General features: G+C 47.7%; 1 protein-coding gene across 1 annotated transcript; it reads right to left on the reverse strand.

The window, feature by feature from the left end:
- Positions 1-1,718: 1,718 nt before the first annotated feature.
- Positions 1,719-14,967, reverse strand: MS4A13 (membrane spanning 4-domains A13). Its single transcript, XM_043972076.1, has 7 exons — positions 14,914-14,967; positions 12,520-12,660; positions 9,596-9,652; positions 8,168-8,287; positions 4,424-4,519; positions 2,233-2,307; positions 1,719-2,051 (listed from the first exon to the last, which is right to left on the reverse strand). The coding sequence occupies exons 1-7, from the start codon at positions 14,965-14,967 to the stop codon at positions 1,719-1,721; spliced, it is 876 nt and encodes a 291-aa protein (XP_043828011.1).
- Positions 14,968-20,390: the final 5,423 nt, after the last annotated feature.

Genomic DNA, 20,390 nt, shown 5'->3' on the forward strand with positions numbered 1-20,390 from the left:
TCAAAGCCCGCTCCAAACCTGCCAGTCTTCTTACATCTGACTCCCCATGCACACTCTTCAATCCAGAGCCCTTCATCTCTCTGGCTATCCCCATGCCTGGAATGCACTCCCTCCTCCCCTTCAACGACTCTGACCTGACATACTGGCTTCCTTTCAGTCCCAACTAAAATCCCACCTGCTACAGGAGGCCTTCCCCAACCCCCGTTAATTCCAGTGCTTTCCCTCTGTTAATAGTTTCTTTTGGGGGGGGGGACAGGGCAATGAGGGTTAAGTGACTTGTCCAGAGTCACACAGCTAGTAAGTGTCAAGTGTCTGAGGCCACATTTGAACTCAGGTCCTCCTGAATTCAGGGCTGGTGCTTTATCCACTGTGCCCTCTAGCTGCCCCCAAGTATACTGTACATAGCTTGTTAGTACCTAGTTGTTTGCATGTTTTCTCCCCATTCCATTCTGAGCTCCTAGAAAGCAGGACCTGTCTTTTACCTCTTTTGTGTGCCCCTTGCTTAGCACAGTGCCTGGAGCAGAGTGGGCACTTATTATCTTCTATAATTCCTCAACTCTGTACTCCTTTTCGTGGCTCCAGTCCTTCTCCTCAGTGCTAGGCATATCCTCCCACTGCTCCTCTCCTTAGAGCCCTTCCCTTCTTCCTGAAGCCTCCCTGATTTCCAGCCCCTTCCCATTGTTCTTTCCCTCCTTAAATTATCTGTGTTTGTGTTTCCTAATACAGATTTGCTGTCAAGTACCCCATGGCATCCAACAGCCTGTGGACCACCCACATCTTCTATTTTATTACCCACTGCCCCAGGAACCTTGGATATCTGGTATGTGCTTTCTCTATTAATGGTTTAAATAAATATGATGATGCCTTAAATGTTTGTGGAGTGATTTTCTTTCTTTCCTTCTTTCTTTCTTTCTTTCTTTCTTTCTTTCTTTCTTTCTTTCTTTCTTTCTTTCTTTCTTTCTTTCTTTCTTTCTTTCTTTCTTTCTTTCTTTCTTTCTTTCTTTCTTTCTTTCTTTCTTTTCTTTTGATGAGGCAATTGGGGTTAAGTGACTTTCCTAGGGTCACACAGCTAGTAAGTGTTAAGTGTCTGAGGCTGGATTTGAACTCAGGTCCTCCCGATTCCAGGGCCAGTGCTCTATCCACTGCTCCAGCTAGCTACCCCCTTGTGGAGTGATTTGACTGTAGTGTTCAGAAGGTGTAGTTAGGGAAAAACAAAAAACAAAATCCACTGCCTCTGGGGGCAGAGTCCTTGGGTTCAAGTCATGCTTTCTTTGTGAACTTGGACCTCAGTTTTCCCATCTAAGGGGTGAGAGGGATGGACTAGAGGACTCCCGAGGTCGTTTCTAGATTTAGCTCCGTGACCCTTGACCAGGTGACCTCAAAGATCCCTTTTAGCTCTGGCTGAAGAAAGGATCCTGTTTAGAACCAAGAAAGCTTTTGTTGTAGTGTCAGGAATGGAGAGGTTTGGGAGTAGGAGCTGACCGCGTCTTACCCATGTCATTTTATAAATGAGAGAACAGAGGCCCAGTGAGCTCCCAGAGTTCATTGGGGTCTGGGGAGGGACAGGAAGGAGGCCTTTTTGGTTCTCTACCAGCTACACCACGGGCAGCTTGAGAGAGTCAGGGGAAGAGAAGAGAAGGAGATAACACAGACAGTGAAATGAGCCCCTTAACATGATTTATGTGCCTGACCCAAGGTTTCCTGGGGGAATGAGCCATTCAGCGGGCAGGCAAGCCAGCCGAACTGGGCTTGGATCCATGGGAAAAGCCATGGGTGGGCTGCTCTGGGACCAATGAAACAGGTGATCGAGGAATGAGGGGAAGCCGGACCAGCTGAAGTAAGACGGGTGAGATGGTATAGACTCCCAGCCTGGTCCAGGAGCTTTGAGAGCCACCCTGGCCCATGGCTCTGACAGAGGATGTGGGGGTCACCCTGTCCCGGCCTTTGGGAGCAGCCCTCTTCTGTCTAGACTCGCCAGAGCCTTGGCTGGGCACCAAGTTTGTCACCTGTAGGAATGTGACCCTCTGTGCCTGGGAGCTTCCCGGGCACCACTGACAGAGTGGAAGAGTGTACACCAGGCTGGCGGCTTCTGGGGTCTTGGCCGCAAGGCTGATCTCTCTAAAAGGCCGTCTTTTTCAGCTCTTTTCTTCCTTTGTCCTTCTCCGCCTCCTCTTCTTTTTTCTCTTTCACCTCCTCCTCCCCCATTCTCCCCTCCTCTTCCTCCTCCTCTACTTCCTCAACATAGTTCTGCCCTTCGACATCATCATCTGTGCCGTTCTCCACTGTGCTCTCTTCCATGAGGCTATCCTAGGAAAAAAGGCAAGCGCCAAGGTCGGTGACCAATGGGGCAAACAGGATTCCCTAGCCTTCCTGGTGGCCTTCCAGTCAAGGCTGCAGGATGCTTGTGGGGGACGGTGGGAAGGTTGGCTTGGACCAATGCCCGCTGACCCTGACTCTGGCCTGAAAGGTCTGCGCTTTTCTAAGGCTGGATTTGGCCCCTTCTGATCCCTCACTTCACAGAGCCAGGCCAAAGGGCACAAGAGCGGCTTGCCTAAAGGCATATAGCAACTCCAACCGCTCTGCGATTCGTGATTTTTTCTGGTTTCTGCCTGCTTTTATTGGACTCTTTAAGTAGTAAGTTTTATTCATGAGCCTTTCATTTTTCCAGATAAAAAAGCTGAGGCCCAGAGCCTGGGGGCGCACTGCCAGGCCTGGGAACTTTTCAGCCTTTGATGTTTGTCCCTTTCTTACAAGTCATAGCCATAAGCTGAACTTCTAGAACTGGGGATCTCCACCAGACTGATTTTAGGGGGTCTGTGGACTTAGCGGGGAAGAAAGTGCTGTCTTTGAAGTGCACTGGCTCCTTGGTGATCCTATGCATTTGTTATGACTATTTTTTCATTTAAAGCCATAGTTCTGAGAAGTGGCCCCCAGGCTTCTCAAGACGACCCAAGGGGTCCAGGCGGCGAACAAAGGGGCAGAATCCTTGGTCCAGAAGCAGAATTATGCAGGGGGAAGAGCCATGGGTTTGGAGGCAGAGGCACCAGCTTTGAGGATCACCTCCAGCTCTAAGTCTGTGGCCCCTTCACCCAGCCCAGGCTCTGCCAGTCACTGTCTGAGTAAGCGGGCCCCACCTCGTTCATCTACAGAGTGAGGTATTACACTAAACCCTCCCTAGATCCCTTCCACCACATTTCTGGTCCTCTAGAGCTCAGGGCCCTGCCTCAGCCCCAAGCCTAGGGAGCGGCCACTTAGAGAGAAATGTATCAATCTGAAGACAAAAGCCCCAAAGAAAAGCTGAGGCTGCTCTCCTCTGGATTCGGAGCCAGAGAGAGGCAGAAATCCGGAACCGAGGCCATCCTTGAGGATGGTTCTCCGCCTTTGGACACAGATCTGGAAAGATCCCGGCCCCCGAGGAAGGCTCCTTGTACTCCCTGCTCAAGAAAGATGGGATTGGTCTAAACTGTCAAGGTCTCTCGGGCTCAGGGCTGAGCGTGGCTGAGCTCAGGCAGCTGGAGGGTGCCCCGGTCCTGCCTCCTGGCACCGCTGGACGGGCAACCACAGGCCAGTCGCTTCCCCTTTGGGAGCCTGTTTCCCCCTCGGTAAAATGAGGCTGGACCCCAGGGTCTCTTAACTCCCACCCAGATCTGAGTCCTACATCATGGACATGGGGATAGCAATGTGTGCTACCCTCATCAGTCCTCAGCGCCACCATCTAGTCTTGTTTCTGCAGTCACGGAGCCAGAAGGGAAAGTTCTTTCCCGATCCTGGATCTGGTAGACTAAGGCACTGGGACCCAGAACCCTTGGGATCCAGACCAAAGTTCTGGGGCAGCCTGCTCCACACAAGGAATCATTCTCCCAGAACGAGGTTCTGAACTTCTGGGGCGGTCAGCCTGGTGACACCCACGGAGCCCTGCTCCGCATCCTGACCGCAAAGGCATCAACTCAGAGACAGGATTTTAAAGGAAACCGATTCTACTGAGATCCAATTGGCAAAACATTTTAAAAACAATTTCAAGGCCCCTCAGCTAAAAGTCCCCTTCTAGAAAATGGGGTGGGGGTGGGGTAGCCAAGGCTTTTCAGTATGAAAACAGTGGCAAATTACTGAAAGAGCCCAGCTAGAGCAGGGGGACAGAAGACACAGGTTTGACCCTCCTCACCTGTAGATGAGGCAGCTGGACAAGATTACCACTAAGGTCCCTTCAATGTGATTCTGTGACTTGAGAACGCTCTCCCTCCTTCCTCTTCTCTTGTCCTAGCACAGGATTGTCACTGGTTGCTGAATGGCTAATGACTTACATTTTTATCCACCCCAAATCTCCTTTACTTGGGCCTCTACACCTTCAGCTCTTTAGCCCATATGGGTGTGTGCTCACTAGAAAAGGATTATTTCCAGACTGACCAGAAAGAAGAACACTCACCCAATTACAGAGGATGTAATAGATGTAGGTAAATGTGAGGCCAAACTCCAGGAGGGAGGTGATTAGCAAAATCATGGAAACCATCCTTCCCACATTCTGCAAAAGAGACACAAAGGGAGAAGCCATCACAACCCTCCTCAGTGAATAGGGCACTGTTGAGAAGCAGAGGAGAGCAGTGTAGACTGTGCCAACCCCTGGGGCTGATAGAGCTCACAGGACCCTTTGAAAAAGTGTCAGTGGGAGCTTTTGTTCCTCAGAAATCAAAGGCTACAAAAGTGGGGCTTGAGTGTTTGGTCGATTGCCTAGAAAGGGATGGAGGAAATGGTGCTGCTAATTGTTCAGTCCTGTCTGACTCCCTCGACCCTATTTGGGGTTTTCTTGGCAAAGATACTGGAGTGGTTTGCCATTTTCTTCTCCAGATCATTTGAGAAATGAGGAAAATGAGGCCAACGGGGTGAAGTGTCTGTCTGAGGTCAGATCTGAAATCAGGAAGATAACTATTCCTCACTCTGGGTCCACTGCTCTATCCACCGTGCCACCTAGCTGTCCTATGGAGAAAATGGTAATAACACAGATTCATTTTAGTGTGTTGGCTACATCTTAAACATTTACCGGCTCACCTCTGGGTCACCATAGACACAGAGCTGTGGAACGGGGTGCCAATTCACTCTAATAGACTCAAAGATGGCCGATGAGCCAGATTGTCAATCCACCAACATCGATGAGAATTAGAGAAGCAGGAGAACATAATAACGTGACTAACCTTTACAAAGCTCTTTACTCGAGTTATCTCATCCGATCCTCACAACCACCCTGTGGAGGCAGGTACTCTTAGGATTCTCTCCATTTTACATATGAGGAAACTGAGGTTCAAAGATATTGTGGCTTGCCTAGGGTCACAGGGCTAGTAGATGTTTGAGGTGGGATTCTTATGACTCGGTTCTTTCTGACACCTAATCCAGCATTCTCTCCACTGGGTCACCTAGCAGCCTATTGGACAGGTGCCTCCAGAAGACCTTGGTTCAAATATGTCCTTCACCACATACCAGGTGAGTACCTCTGGTGAAATAACCCTTCTGTGCCTCAGATAACTACCACACTCAGAGTTACCCACACCGAATATATCTTGGGTCCCATGTATATGTGCCCACGATAAAAATGACTCCCTGAAATAACCAGACCATCCCTTGTTTTCAAGGTTAGCCAATTCTCTTGTCAGGGGAAAACCAACTTAACATCAGAAAGCAGGTTGGTCAACAGTGAATGAGAGGAGCAGGAGTTAAAAGAGACAGACAGTGCCTGGAAGTTTGGGTATACCCATGCCAATCGCTTGCGAAATGCCTGTCAAGCAGATGAGTTACTGGTATCAGGCAGGCCCAGGCACCTACCACCCTCTCTTTCCTCCCCACCAATACTCCATCAATTCTGTTAAGTCCAATTTCATTGTTCCTTTGAGGCCACAAGGTGGCGCCAAAGTGCACTCTGCACTGGTCTGGAGCCAGAAAGATGGCAGATACTGACTAGCTCTATGACCCTGGGCAAGTCACTTAAATGCTCTTTGGTTTGCAGTGAAATGGGGATAATAACATCACCTGCTTCCCAGGGTTGTGAGGATCAAATGAGTTGCTATTTGTAAAGTGCCTAGGGAAGTAAATGCTTCTTCCCCCTTATCAGTGTCCAAAATGTGATTATTTTCACAGGTCCTTAGGGCAGACATGCCACATTTTTTACGTTCCTCAGTTCCTCCCAGCTTCAGTTTTCTCTATTTAAGCCTCCTGTTACAATTTAAATAGATACTCTCCACTTTTAGGAAAGTGCTCTAGTCTCCAACGATTGTAATGAACAACCCATTTATAGGGCTGCTAGGGGGCGCCATAGTGCAGAGTGCTGGGCCTGGAGTCTGGAAGACTTTTCTGAGTTCAGATCTGGCCTCAAACACTTAGTAGCTGTGCGACCCTGGATAAGTCACTTCACCTTGTCTGCCTCAGTTTCCTCATTTGTCAAATGACCCAAGGGTGATACTTCTCCCCCCAATTCTGATGTGGGGTGCTTCTGGTTTGGAATCTGACTCTATCACACCCACATTCTGGGTTAGGAGGGAAAACCGTGACAGAAAAAGCTAGGTGCCTATCACTGGTTTCTAACACAGGCAGGCAGCCCTTTGTGCAGTCCCTCCCACAAGAGACTTCCATCCCCTTTCCCCAGGCCCCTGACTCAGCGGTAGGGTGCTCTAGGCAAAGTCACCTCCCCTCTGCTCTGGGCAGGTTGCAGCCCCTCTGCCTCAGTTGCCTCATCTGTGAAGTGGAGACATAACAGCCTCTCCCTGTTGTGAGAGTCACACGAGATAATGATTGTAGAGCACTTCCCAGGGAGCCTGGAGAGAAGCAGGAGCTATGGAAATATTCGCTATTATGACCCTTATGGCCACACTTCCTGAATCCTCTGCCCTGTGAACTAGTGTCCTGGAGAGTTCTGTCCACTGGTAATTAGTGGTCTCCCTCCACATCCTCCGACAATGAGAGGAGCCGTGAGCGGGGCTGGGAGGCTGTGTTACACACGTACCAATCATTTCGGTTGTGTCTGATTCTATACGGCCCCACTTTGGGGACTTCTGGGCAAAGATACTGGAGGGATTGGCTATTTCCTTCTCCAGTTCATTTTACAGATGAGAAAACTGAGGCAGGTAGGGAGAAGTGTCTTAGGCTGGATTTGAACTCAGGAAGATGAGTGTTCCTGACGTCAGGTCCGGTGCTCCACGCACAATGCAGCCTAACGTGACTGTAGACTTTACTATCCCTATGCAGGGACAAGGAGGAAGAATTCTATGAAGAGTGATCAAGGGACCACTAGGAGGCTCCTCCACACGCAGGCCTGGAGGCAGGAAGCCTAGACAGGCCATTCAGCTGCTATCTGCCTCAGTTTCCCCACTTGTGAAGGGGGGCGGGGGAAGGGCAGCGCCTCTTTCCCGAGTTAATATATGTATGCATCCTTTGCAAGCCTTACAGCACCGTACAGATGCTCTCTTCTTTCCTGCTCTCCATCTGTTACCCCGTGGGAGAGACTAGAACAAGACTGCCTGGGGACCTCGTCCAGCCTGTCACAGCCTGGTAGTTGCTTGGCAGTGCCTGGCATATCCAGGGCACTAGACCAGTGTTTCTGGGTTTGACTTGACTCTGAATTCTGTGACACAGCCTGGCCTTCGCCATGACACAGGACACTGCATCTCCCATCTCCAAGCCTTTGCAACAGCCATCCCACATGCCGGGAGTGCACCCCCACCTTTCTTTCACCTCACAGTCTCCCTCCCCTTGAACAGAGAGGAAGCCCCCCATTCTACCTAAATCCTTTCCTCTTCCCTTCCTTCCAAACTCCCTCAGATTGAACTACTTTGTACACATGTGTATTTATTCATTTTGTGGTTAGCCCATATATTTGGGTATATGTACGTGTAGATACATGGATGCATGCATGCACACATCCATACATGTGTGTAGTTAAACACACATTTCCATTTCTCCCATCTGAGTGTAAGCTCCCTGGAGCAGGGATTGCTTCCTGCTTTGTCCTTTCATCCCCAGGACTTAGCACCCTGCCTGACCACATCCCAGGGCTCCTCCCAAATGCTTGTTCATTGATCATTATGTACACCTCCCGTCCCCTGCTCCTGTTGCAAGCCTCCTTTGCCATCCCATTCTTCCAAACTCCACTATCATCTGGAACCTCTGGGTGTAACTGGCTACTTACTGCTCTTGCAAAATTTTTATAGGACATTTCAGCTTCTGAACACAACTCAGTGATTATGAGAATGATTCCAATAGATGCTACTGTGGCGCTCACAAGGTTTCCAAATAAAGCCAGTTTTCTCTGAAAAGGAAATGCGGGTTGGATTTAGGAGTAAGGAGATGGCTTTGGAGGAAATGGGTTAGTTTTCGGGCCTCGGGCCTCAGTGCCTAAACCTTGACCTAGTTTCTTTCCTTTTCTGGTCTCCTAGTTCTCAAGATACTAGGGCCTCTGCACCTGGGAAGGCCATTGGATTTGGGGCCAGAAGTCCTGGGTTTTTATCCTGAGTCTGCTCTGTGCTACATGCATGAACTTGGGCAAATCACATGATCTTCTTCTTCCCATCATCCTTCAAGTGCCTTCCCATTTTAGGGCCCACCAGTTGGGAGACTGAGATTCAACCACTAATTTAATATCATTATCATTATCATTATTTTGTATGGCAATGAGGGTTAAGTGACTTGCCCAGGGTTACACAGCTAGTAAGTGTCAAGTGTCTGAGGCAGGATTTGAACTCAGGTCCTTGTGAATCCAGGGCTGGTGCTTTATTCACTGCACCACCTAGCTGCCCCCTCAACCACTAACTTAGTTGGTGATTCTGCTAAAAAAAAAAATCAAAGGATTGTATCAGATCAGGGGCCCTTAACCTGAGGCCCACAGTACTGCTGGGGGTGGGGGGAAGCTTAGATGAGAAGAGAAAATTACATAAGTGAAATTGAGCATTTCTTCCCATTATGAACGGGGGCAACAAAGATTATTCTGAGAAGGAGACAACAGCCTTCACCAGATTGTCATTGAGGTCCAAGAAAGCTTAAGAACCCCTTGACCAGCTGTCTTTCAAGATCTCCAGCAGGCTTAAAATTCCAGGATTTTAACTTTCTAATCTACCAGAGGGAAGGAGAAAGGAATGTAGGGGAAGAAGGAAGGGAAGAACAAAGAGGAGGGGGGAGAGAGGGAGAGAGGGACAGTAGCTACAGAGAACAAATGAAGGACGGCAGAGCGCCATTTGGCACCCACAAAGTGCAAAGACCCCGAGGGGGGCCTCCCTTGGTGGAGGACCTGTGGGAGGACAGGACAAAAGCTGCAGGTGGGTTGCAACGTGGCTTGATGGGGGGGGGCGCTGGGCCTGGGGAGGCTCATGGGTCCCCTGCAGTTCTGTGGCGCTGCTCCCCTTCTCCACCCTCAGGACCCTGCTTCTTGAGGGCAGGGAGGGGGGCGCTGGACCTGGGGAGGCTCATGGGTCCCCTGCAGTTCTGTGGCGCTGCTCCCCTTCTCCACCCTCAGGACTCTGCTTCTTGAGGGCAGGGAGGGGACCAGGACTGTTGTGGGATCTCTCCTCCTCCTTTCTATACCAGGGCAGCAGCCCAGGCATTTCCACCCCTTCCGACTTACTGACTGGATGGAGGAGTACTTTGCTTCATTTACAGAGAGGATTCCAGACATGAGGAACTGCGGAGAAAAAGACACTTGTCAACATCCTTTGCTAAGTGTGCCACCTCCCAGAATCCTGAGAGCGGCAAGGGACCCACCCACCCAACACAGGAAAGGAAGCCCCCTAGGAGTACCCTCAGGCCATCCAGCCCCTGCCTGAAGATCTCCAGGGAGTCCCCTGAGAACACCTCTTGTTGCTAGGGAGTGTTTTCCTATTCACAACTTCCACCTTTTGCTCCCAATTCTGTCTTCTGGGATCAAATAGATCGCTTGGCTTTAGGGTTCTTGGATCACACCTGCCAAATGTCACTTACTACCTTGGGACCTGGCAAGCCACCCCAGTCTTCTCAGCTGTACAAGGAGGGGGTTGGGACGTGGGAGCCTCTGAGGTTGCTTCTGGCTCTAGGTTTCTGGCACTAAGTCTGGTCCCTCTGCCCATCACAGGTCTTCAGCTCCCTCAGTTACCCAAAACTCCACTGGGTGAACTTCCCTTTCCCACTTTTTCCCCCTTGGTGACCAAGTGCTAAAAGTATTCTGGCCCAGGAGTCACTCAAGATGGTGTTCAGCCAGCCCAAACTGCCAAGTCTGAGGCCACATTTATGGTCCTGTGGTTGCAGCACCAAAGGGGAATTCCTGGTGTGGGAATTCCCCCCACTGAGGCAGATCACAGCCCATCTAAGATTAAGTAGATAGGGCAGACTTGTCTCCCAACATGCCTAAAGTTCAAGCACTTGCCCAGGGCTACAAAGACAGTAAGTGGTGGGATTAGAGCCCAGGTCCCTCTGACTCTAAATTCAGACTTCTATCCACTCCACCACATTGAGTCTGGGGTCCCTACTTGCATTTGGGATCTCTGAACTCTGAGCAATTCAATTCAACAAACACTTATTAAATGCCTACTATGTGCAAGTCATTGTGCTAGGTTCTGTCCCTGTGCCTTCCCTCAAGCAGCTTGGCATTCACAGTAGCAATGACAGCGGGGTAAGAAGGTGATGCCACCCAGGCTAGCATGGTGCAATGGGAAGGGCGCTGGGTTTGGAGCCTGGGAACCTGATTTCTCTCACTGAATACCAAGTCACCTCCCCTCTCTGGGACTCAGTTTCCCCCTATGTAAAAAGAGGAAATTGGCTAAGAAGGTCCCACTCTGTGTCTTGTGTCTCCTTGAGAGTCAGAATGGACCTTGGCTCAGTGTGGAGGCATGGAAAGAGTTGTCCCTTCTCTACTGTACGTGGGAGAGGCCTGTCCTTTGCTTGATGACCACTGTCCTGATGGAGGGAGCTGTGGAAATCACAGACACAGGCTCTTTCCTGCTGGCTGGAGGCCTTGGTTAGCCCTTAAGTGTCAGTGTCCGGGCGCCCCTCCCTGGCCTGGCTCCCTCCCGACAGCACATTCTCCCCCCTGCCGAGCTCTGCCTTTTCGGGTCTGTCTCTGGCTCTTCGCCCAGGCTCTCTCTCAGGCCGGGATGTGCTCTAGACCTCTGTCTTTCTTTCAGAGCCCAGCTCAGCGGCTGCCTCGGAGGCACAAGGTCTGATGGAAAGAGGACTAGATCTGGAGCCCCGCCTCAGACTCTTAGTCTCTGGGCAAGTCTCTTCACCCCCGTAGGCCTCAATTTGCCCATCTGTAAAATGGAAAGATTGAAGCTGAAGGCCTGAGGTCCCTCCTGGCTCCTGTAAGCTCTGCAGTGGGTCATGTGTATGCTGGGTATTAGACCTCACAGGGCACTGGCATGTAAGCTCCCTGAGGATGGTCCTGCTTTGTTCTTGTCTCGTGTCCTTGGCTTCTAGCACAGTGCTGGGCACATGACAGAGACTTCATAAAGGTTTTCTGAACTCTGCAAGGACTTTGTGAGGTCACAGGAAGAGCCTCAGATGTGGAGTCAGCAGAGAGAGCCGTGTTCAAATCCTGACTCCACTTTTTATTAGCTGTGTGACCAAGGGCACACATTCCCTCTCAGAGCCTCAATTTCTTCATCTTTGAAATGGGAATAGCACCTCAGCTGAGCTCTCAGAAGAGGCCGTGGGGGAGCCAAGCATCTGTTCTAAAGACGATGTCTATGATGATGTATGTCACAGCCTCACAGAAGCTCACAGGACCACCAATCTGGAGCTAGAAGGGTATCTGGAGGCTGGCCACTCCTCTCATTATATTTCTGGGGAAAGTGAGGCCCAGGGACAAGAAGGGACTGGCCTGAGATTGCAGAGGGAGTAAGCTTCTAGGGTAGGATTTGAACCCGGGGCTTTTTTCTTTTTCTTTTCTTTTTTTTTTTTTTTGGTGAGGCAATTGGGGTTAAGTGACTTGCCTAGGGTCACACAGCTAGTAAGTGTGTAAAGTGTCTGAGGCCGGATTTGAACTCAAGTCCTCCTGAATCCAGGGCTGGTGCTCTATCCACTGCGTGAACCCGGGGCTTTTGACCTATCAGTGCATGTTTCACTGTGCTGTGCTTCCTCCTTCTTTGCAGGCTTGAGTCATTCTGGCCACCAAACACTGGAAACAGAGAGGAGCATTGACAGGATGCCTACTATGTGCCAAACAGTATCTCAGGGCTGTGCCACAGGAGGCAGAGACCATGAAGAAATCCTTCTGCATGAAAGTGGGATCTTCCCTTCCCCCTTCAGTCCTCCCCTTAACTCATAGGTACACCCTGGGTAAAGATCTCAAAATATCAGTCTTCCTTTTCCTTACTACTACCCCATGCGGAGAGACAGACAGACAGACAGACAGAGACAAACAAACAGACACGGGGGTAGGGAGGTGGGGAGAAAGAGGGAGAGAGAGAGAGAGACGGAGACAGAGACAGAGTGACACACATAGAGACACAGACACAGACACAGACACACACACACACACACACACACACACAGAAAGAGGGAGGTGTATCTACTCACACTGATGGCCCATGATGGATAATGTACTCTATAGGTTATAGGATTATATATGCCAAAATATCCTTTATGCTGTTTGCTATAAAGGTCAAACAGGAAATACCACATTAACAAGTGGAAGGAGCTTGTCATGATCTGGACAGCCTGGGAGAAGAGAAGGTGGTCAGTATGGGCATTGTGTAAGGGATGGGCATTGTCCCAAAGGAGCAGGGAAGCTGGGTAGTCCCACTACCCACTTATTGGGCTGGATGGCCATGGATGGGCATGTTAGCCAAGAAGCAGCTGGGAATTCATCTGAGGGAAACTGATTATAGTAAAAGAGCTGAATTCCTCTATAAGGACTTTGGGAAAGCTGATGGTGCTCTGGCTTATTCTTTCTCCATCCAGTCTGGCCTCAAGAGAAGCTGACTATGAGAGCCTAGGAAACAATGCTCAAGCTTCCTCGAAAGGCTAAGGGAGGTGTACTTTTCTGAGTTGTAGCACCAGGCAGAGACCTAATGCCCACCATGCACCCTCATTGTACAATGGATGGCATGCCCTCTGAGGGCTAAGAAGGAGGAAGTGCACCTTACTTCCACTCCAGTGGAAGGCACAGGCACAGTCTAATGTCCACCCTGGCACTTAAGCTTCTCTTGTCATTCTCAAAAAGGAATCCATTTTTACTTCCAAAGTCTACTAATAGCTGGCCTGGATTTCCCTGTAAGGGAGTGGGGAATGGGGAAAACTCAATCTCAGCATTTATTAAATCAGCAGACAGTTATTTGAAAGAACAGGATTTTTTGCAAATAGGCAAACTTGGATGTGAACGACAATTTTGTAAGTCAAACCACCGTTCTCCCACTGAGTTCCTCTGGTGTGATAGAGCATCTTGGTGTTGGGAGCCAAAGAGCTTGGGGTCAGAGCCTGGTTCTCCACAGAGTCTTTGTAACCATGCACAAACTACCTTTCCTATCAGGTTCTCAGTTTCCTTCTCTGTTAAAATGAAAGGAGAGCCCTTCCAGCTCTCATTCCAAGATCATTAGCCGCTGATCCTGGGTAGCTAATGACCCCTTTCTTTTAGGAAATCTAAGGCCACAATTTTTGATTCCTCATTCAAAGTCAAATGTTTCTGTAATACAAACAATTTGTATTGATTTCTGGGGATTTTGTGTGTCTAACTTTTTAAAAGGAAGGGTACAGATCCATACTGAATTTGGAAGTCTGCCCCTATTTTCCCAGCTCTTCCAGCCAATGACCAAGAGCATTCATAAATGGACTTGGGATAGCATGCTGCTCAGTGTTTAGTGGACACCTGCAGGAAATTCACAGCAACAAGGCCCTAGAAGGCTTCTCAAATGTGAGAATCTTGAATGCCTCTGGCTGTGCACGCTCCCCACAAAGGAGGTTTGAATTTTAAATAAAGAGCAGCACCATGAGTTACAAATGAAACATTTTTAAACCAAGTTTTGTCCCAAATGAATGACAGGGTAAGTTTGTAACAGTCAAAGATTCGTAAGACTTTGGATCATAAGTAGGCACCGATTTCTTTAAAATCTGTTCTATGGAACCGTCAGCTTGGAAAAAAAAGTCAAATGATTTCTTTATGTACAGATGTTTTAGCATATAACTATTTTTGCCTTTCTGAAAAGCCTGCTTAAAGGAGCACGCTCACCTCTCAGTTAGGAATGTGTAGTTTTGAGCCTGGGGGTGCCAATCACAAAAGATGCTATTATTTTCTTGGCAGCGGCACATTCTAATTTATCGCATATAGTGGATCACCCCAATAACCTCAGTTATTAAACTTATTTGGGGGCTGGGCCTATGAAACTAGAGAGGCCCATGTGGCCAATTTGTCGTAGAACCTGGCAGATGTGGTGTATGAATAAAGGTGTGGAGAAAGCCGATGGCACATGCCTGTATGGTCTAGTCAGAGACCTGAAGGAGAGCTCACCATGACAAGCAGAGGGAGGGATTTCTCCCCTTTGGGGCAGAAAGGAGGCTTCCCACAATCCCCTGGATGTGAACAGGCAAACTAGCCAGATTCTGGACATCGTCTTGTCTTCAAAGCTTGCTAACAGAAGGGACAGAGGAATATTTAGTGAAACATATAGGGACAGACCAAGGTATTAAAAATGATCTCTGTCCTCAGAAGGAAAGAAGTAAAACCAGCCGCTTTCTAGGTGTCCTTATGTTGTGTGTCACGTTGGCTAAACTGCCTCAGGCTCTGCTTTCGGTACATCAGCTGTGGATCCCGCTGCTAAGACGCTGAAGCATTGGGTACAGCAGCCGCATGGAGATGGCAGGACCCGATGCTCCTTGGAAGCATCTTTATCCTCTGACCTCCCCAAAGCTGTCCCACTCCCTTAGGTTCAAGGAGCATCCTTTTTAAATGGAGAGTCCACAGGAAGTCACACTCACCCCTAACACCAGGCTGTCCAAAAGAGAAAGGTTTTCTACAGGGAAGTGTGGCATGTTCATACTGAGTCTGGCAGGTCCTCCAGGCAGGTCCCGGGGATACCTCTACACTGCAGTTACTGCAAAACACCAATGTGCTTGGATCAGAAGAACATCAAATAATAACCTTGATTCTCTCGTGGGAAGAAGCCCATCCTTCCAGGCTCAGAGTAGTGAGGTTACTCTTTGGGGATTCTTGTTTTTGTTTTGTTTTGTTTTTTTGTGGGGCAATGAGGGCTAAGTGACTTGTCCAGGGTCACACAGCTAGTGTCAAGTATCTGAGGCCGGATTTGAACTCAGGTCCTCCTGAATCCAGGGCCAGTGCTTTATCCATTGCACCACCTAGCTGCCCCCTCATCAGTTTTTTCAACTAATCTTCAGATAACGGAAATCAAGATCCTTCACCATTCTTGGTGGTTGCCTACTGATGCTCTCCAGCTTTCAATGTTCTTTTAAAGCCATGGTGCCCAGAAAGGAACACATTATCCTAAATGAAGTCTGGAGAAAAGGGCAAAAAAGGCAGAGCAAAGGAATTATTACCTTCTCATTCCTGGAAGCTGTGTTGTTCATCCTTTTGTCAGTCATGTCCAACTCACCATGACCCTGTTTGGGGTCTTCTCAGCAAAGACATTGGAGTGGTTGGCCATTTCCTTTTCCAGCCCATTTTACAGATGAAGAAACTGAGGCAGACAGGGTGAAGTGACTTGACCAGGGTCACACAGCTGTGTCTGAGGCTAGATTTGAACTCAGGAAGATGAGTCTTCCTGACTCCAGATCCAGCACTCTATCTATCCACTGTGCCACCTGATTCCTGGAAGCTAGTCCTTTCTTAATGTGGCCCAACATTGCATTAACTTTTTTGGCTTCTGTGTTACATCACTGACTCATACTGAGTTTGTAGTCCATTAAAACCCAGAGATCTTTTTCTAGAACTGATCTCTATCCATGCCTCCCCTCTCTTATAATTGTAAGACGTTACTTTTATCCCTATCATTTTTAATTGGCAGGCCATACAAAAACAGGTAGTGAGCATGATTTGACTCATGGGCCATAGTTGGCCAGTCCCTGCTATAGTCCATTCAGATCTTTTTTTGGACCCTGAAAACCAGTGTGTTAGCTATCCCTCTCCACTCTGTGTCATCTGCAAATCTGATGAGCCATGAATGCCTTTATCCTAGTCTTCAATAAAATATCCAACATTAAAGGGCTAAATATGTTGCATGATTGCAGTATATAACTTATATTGAATTGCTTGCCTTCTTAAAGAGGAGAGGTAGGGAGAGAGGAAGGGAGAGAATTTGGAACATGAAGGTTTTTTTAATCATAAAAACATTTTATTATTTTCCAGTTACATGTAAAGATAGGTTACAACATTTTTTCCATAAGATTTTTTTCCGTAGGACTTCTAGTTCCAAATTTTTCTCCCCCCTCTCATACGTCCCCCCTCCCACCTCCCTCAGACAAAAAGCAATCTGATATAGGTTATAAATATACAATCACAGTAAACATATTTCTGCATTAGTCATGTTGTGAAAGAAGAATCAGAACACAAGGGAAAAACCTCAATAAAGAAAAAAAACAACCAAAAAGTAGAAACAGTATGGTTCAATCTACATTCAGAATCCACAGTTCTTTTTTTTCTGGATGTGGAGAACATTTTTCATCATGAGTCTTTGGAATTGTCTTGGATCATTGCACCTCTGAGAAGAGCCAAGTCTATCACCGTTGATCATCATACATTGTTGCTGTTACTGGATCACAAAGTTTTAAAAATGGATGTTAAAAATTATTTTTTATATGTAATTGGGGAAAAATAAAATGCTAACGATATAATACTCTCTCCTCTTCTGGATCTTCTCCCTTTACCTTTCCTGAAAGTAGATATAGTATGGAACCTTGGAACCCAAGAAAGACTTAGATCAAAAGACCAGACATTTAGAGCTGGAAAGGCCTTCAGAAGTCATGGAATCTAAAATTCTCATTTTACTGATGAGAAAAATGTGTTCTGGAAAATCTGTGTCTTGCCCAAGGTCAAAGAGATGGCAAGCAGCAGAGTTTGGATTTGAATTCAAGACCCCAGATCCCAAATCCAGCACTCTGGGCCATGATGCATCTGTTTCTTTTGAATAAAGTCTACCTAGTTGGAGCCAAATTCCAGTCATGAATGTTATGATAGTAAGCCAATAGCTGGGGCCTGGACTTGTAATTGCATTGGTATAGAGATCTCTCATGTGAAGAAACTCCCTCTATAAATGTTGATTGATACCTTCTCTGAAAATTAATCTTAGAGAAGTTTCTGGAGAACCGAGAGATTAAATGGCTTTCCCAGCATCATACAGAGTGTGGCCAAGAGGTGTTTTTTTTTTGTTTTTGTTTTTGTTTTTTTTTTTTACCACTGACTCCTCTCTTAGGTTTTTTTTAAAACTTCTGATATCCCAAGTGCTCTTCTTTCATTGCATCTACTCTCTAGAGTTAGCTTGGTGGACAGACGTAGACATACTTTTCCCTTCCCTACCATTTTTAGTTCTAAACACTTTTTTTTTTGGTGAGGCAACTGGGATTAAGTGACTTGCCCAGTGTCACACAGCTAGTAAGTAGTTCTGTACAAAGTAGTTTTGATTAGATCTGCACAACACCTTGAATTATATTCTTACCAGTTTCTGAAAGGCATCTTCAGCCAAGAATCTGGCATCCCTATATTTTAAATTGTGGTCCAGAATCCAAATCCCCCTTTCTTAGCCGGCTGTTTGCTTCCTAAAAACCCTTTTCTCTTCATCTTTTCCTTTCATTGGTGAGAGAAACAAATCCCATTCCCCACAGGTCTTCAGTTCTTGGTCAAGACTGTAATGTGGCAATATTTCTGGTGCCTCCTAGCAGCATCATTAGTGCCCAGATGTGGGTCACTGTCATCTATTTTGATGATTCTTGGGAGATTCTCTCTTATGTCTTGGTTTTATGCCCATGGAAGACAAAAGACGTCATTAGTTTCTTCAGTTCCCTGAGCAGGGTATCACCAGCTACTTCTACTCTTCTCTTTTTCCTTAGGCCCTTAATGTGTGATCTTTTACCTGACAGCTTCTGTGGCTCTGCTAAGTCATTCTCTGGAGGACAAGTGGCTTCTTCCTCCTCAATGCATTGCACCTAGCTCTCTCCTCTCTTGGGAAAGCCTAAAATCTGTATTTTAGCTTCAAAAGTATAGAAGTACCTCAGATTATTATCCCAGAATTTGTCTTTTTCCCTAAAGCATTATTTTTTTTCTGGATACCCCCTCCCCCCTGCTCAACTGGGGGAAATGTTTTAGCTGTTTATCTACAGGGACAAGGAGACAGTGTCTAGTTAAGGTTGTACTGTGTACATGGCCGGCTTCTCTGCACTTATTGTATGGGGAAGGGACATGCCCATGGGAAATAATCTTTTTCCTTAGGAAACCAGCTGGTTGCCACCCTTCCCATGCTAGAGGCAGGGGCATCTTAATCTTTTTTGTGTCTTGGATGCCTCTGGAAAAGCCTAGCAACACTTCCTCAGAACCACGTTTTAAATGAATATGTAAATAAAATATATGTGATTACAAAGGGAGCCAAGGTTAGTGAAAACCAAGATGTCAAGGTCTTCCCAAGCAAGGTCCGTGTGCCCCAGGTGAAGAGCCCCTGCTCCAGAGGCTTACCTAGGTGCCACTTCATTTAAGTGGGCTTGTATAATTAAATACATTGGCCCTGGTAGCCCTTGGATTTAGAACCTTTATTCAGATCTTGGACCTGCTACTTCCTAGCTGTGTGACCTTGGGTAAGTCTCATCTTCTTGGGCTTCTTTCTTTATAGCTCTAAAATGAAGCGGCTGGGTTTGTTGACCTTTAAGGTCTCTTTTGGCTCTAATTCCATGACAGCCCCTCTTGTGGGCTCGCTCCCTTAACGCACCACTCTGACACTGGCAGGCTGGGTCCCCAGATGGATGGATACCTCGGGTTCATGGGCAGCATGATATTTGGCTAGCCTCCTGACACTGCAGCTTATTAGCCCCTGCTAAATATGCTTCCCATGAACAATAAGCCAGTAGACTCAATGAGCTCTCAGAAACAGGTTGTACTAAAACATCGCAGCAAAGAGTGGTTACAAACATTCTCCCTGAGGCTCAAGCTCTCCATAAATATCTAAATTCGGGGGGTGGGGGTAGACAATGGGCATAAACTTAAAATCTGATGGTAGTGAGGCACGCACAAACACCTGGTTAAGGTGACCCCCTGCCTCTATGTCCTTACTCTTCCCAGAAAAGGGAAAACTCATCCTGAGCCATGGTGTCCATGTTAGTGGTAGATGGATATCTCTGCCAGGCATACTCCTTGAAGGATGATGTGTCTTGGATGGACAACCCACTAGACTCCCTGGGCTCGCTCTTTGATGAACAGCTGCAGTTGTTATCACCTCCAGCCTCTAACTCAGCCTGGGGCAACTGGGTTCTTTTCGAAGGGAGTGCTCAGTGTTCATGTCATCTAGAGTGTTACTGGGCTCTCCCAGCCTTGGACTGTTAGAAGTCTCCTCAGATTCCTTTAGGGCCTTGGCTCTGAGGTCCAGACTCTCCTATTCAACAATTCTTCCTGTATCATAACCTGGCCCCCTCAGTGATGGCTCCTTCCCCTCACTGATGGTTATTCACCAGTGGCATTTCCTAGATTCCCATTGGAGGTTCTATGTGAGTGGCTGGGGTCTGGATCTGGAGGTAGTAGTGAGAGAAAGGAGGAGGAAGAGAGGGAAGGAGAGAGAATGAGAATGTGTGTGTGTGTGTGTGTGTGTGTGTGTGTGTGTGTGTGTGAAGTTCATTGTCTTTGCTGGCCTTCATCGTAAGTATATTAGCTTACAGCTCAAAGGCTTCTACTTCACATTTCAATAAGCTGTCTTTGTTTCTCTGGGCCTTCGGCTCCACTTTAAAGGGGGCTCACCCTCACACAGTGAGTCTTCCCAAATATCACTGGCAAAGCCTTTGTACCCATGGTCCACAATGTCAGTGTGATGCCGTTCAGCTGTGAGGGAGGGGTCCACTGAGAGGGCCCTGAGGCCTGAACTAGGTGGGGACTTTTGGCTTTGCCACAACTACTGACAGGGTGAACAGTGCAAATTATAGTCTGAGACATCAGACTGAACTGAACAGAACTCAGGAAAAAGAGACTCAGAAGTCTCATTCAATTCACAGTTCCTTTCCACTCCATCCCTCCAATCCTAGTACAATCCTAAAGTACAGGTCTGCCCATATCAACACCTTCAGGATTGAAGATTAAACTCTTTGATATGTTCCTAGTGTTTCTCCTCCACAAACTCTGCAATCCGGTCCTACACACCGTCTGGCGGTTCCTCTCACAAGATGCCCTGTTTCCCATCTCCTGATGCTAAGCATTTTCCCCTGGTCTAGAAGTAGCTCCCTCCTCATCTAGGCCTCCTAGATTCCCAGGC

Source organism: Dromiciops gliroides, chromosome 6 (genome assembly GCF_019393635.1).
Source record: "Dromiciops gliroides isolate mDroGli1 chromosome 6, mDroGli1.pri, whole genome shotgun sequence".
NCBI lineage: Eukaryota > Metazoa > Chordata > Mammalia > Microbiotheria > Microbiotheriidae > Dromiciops > Dromiciops gliroides.

Excerpts from the sequence above, each read along its gene's own strand:
- MS4A13 (XM_043972076.1), bottom strand. The coding sequence starts at position 14,967 with ATGCCACACTTCCCTGTAGAAAACCTTTCTCTTTTGGACAGCCTGGTG. Across the intron at positions 9,653-12,519 it reads ATCCATCATGGGCCATCAGT|TTCCTCATGTCTGGAATCCT; the intron begins GTGAGTAGATAC and ends TTTTCTCCGCAG. Across the intron at positions 2,052-2,232 it reads GGCAGAACTATGTTGAGGAA|TGGTGCCCGGGAAGCTCCCA; the intron begins GTAGAGGAGGAG and ends CCACTCTGTCAG.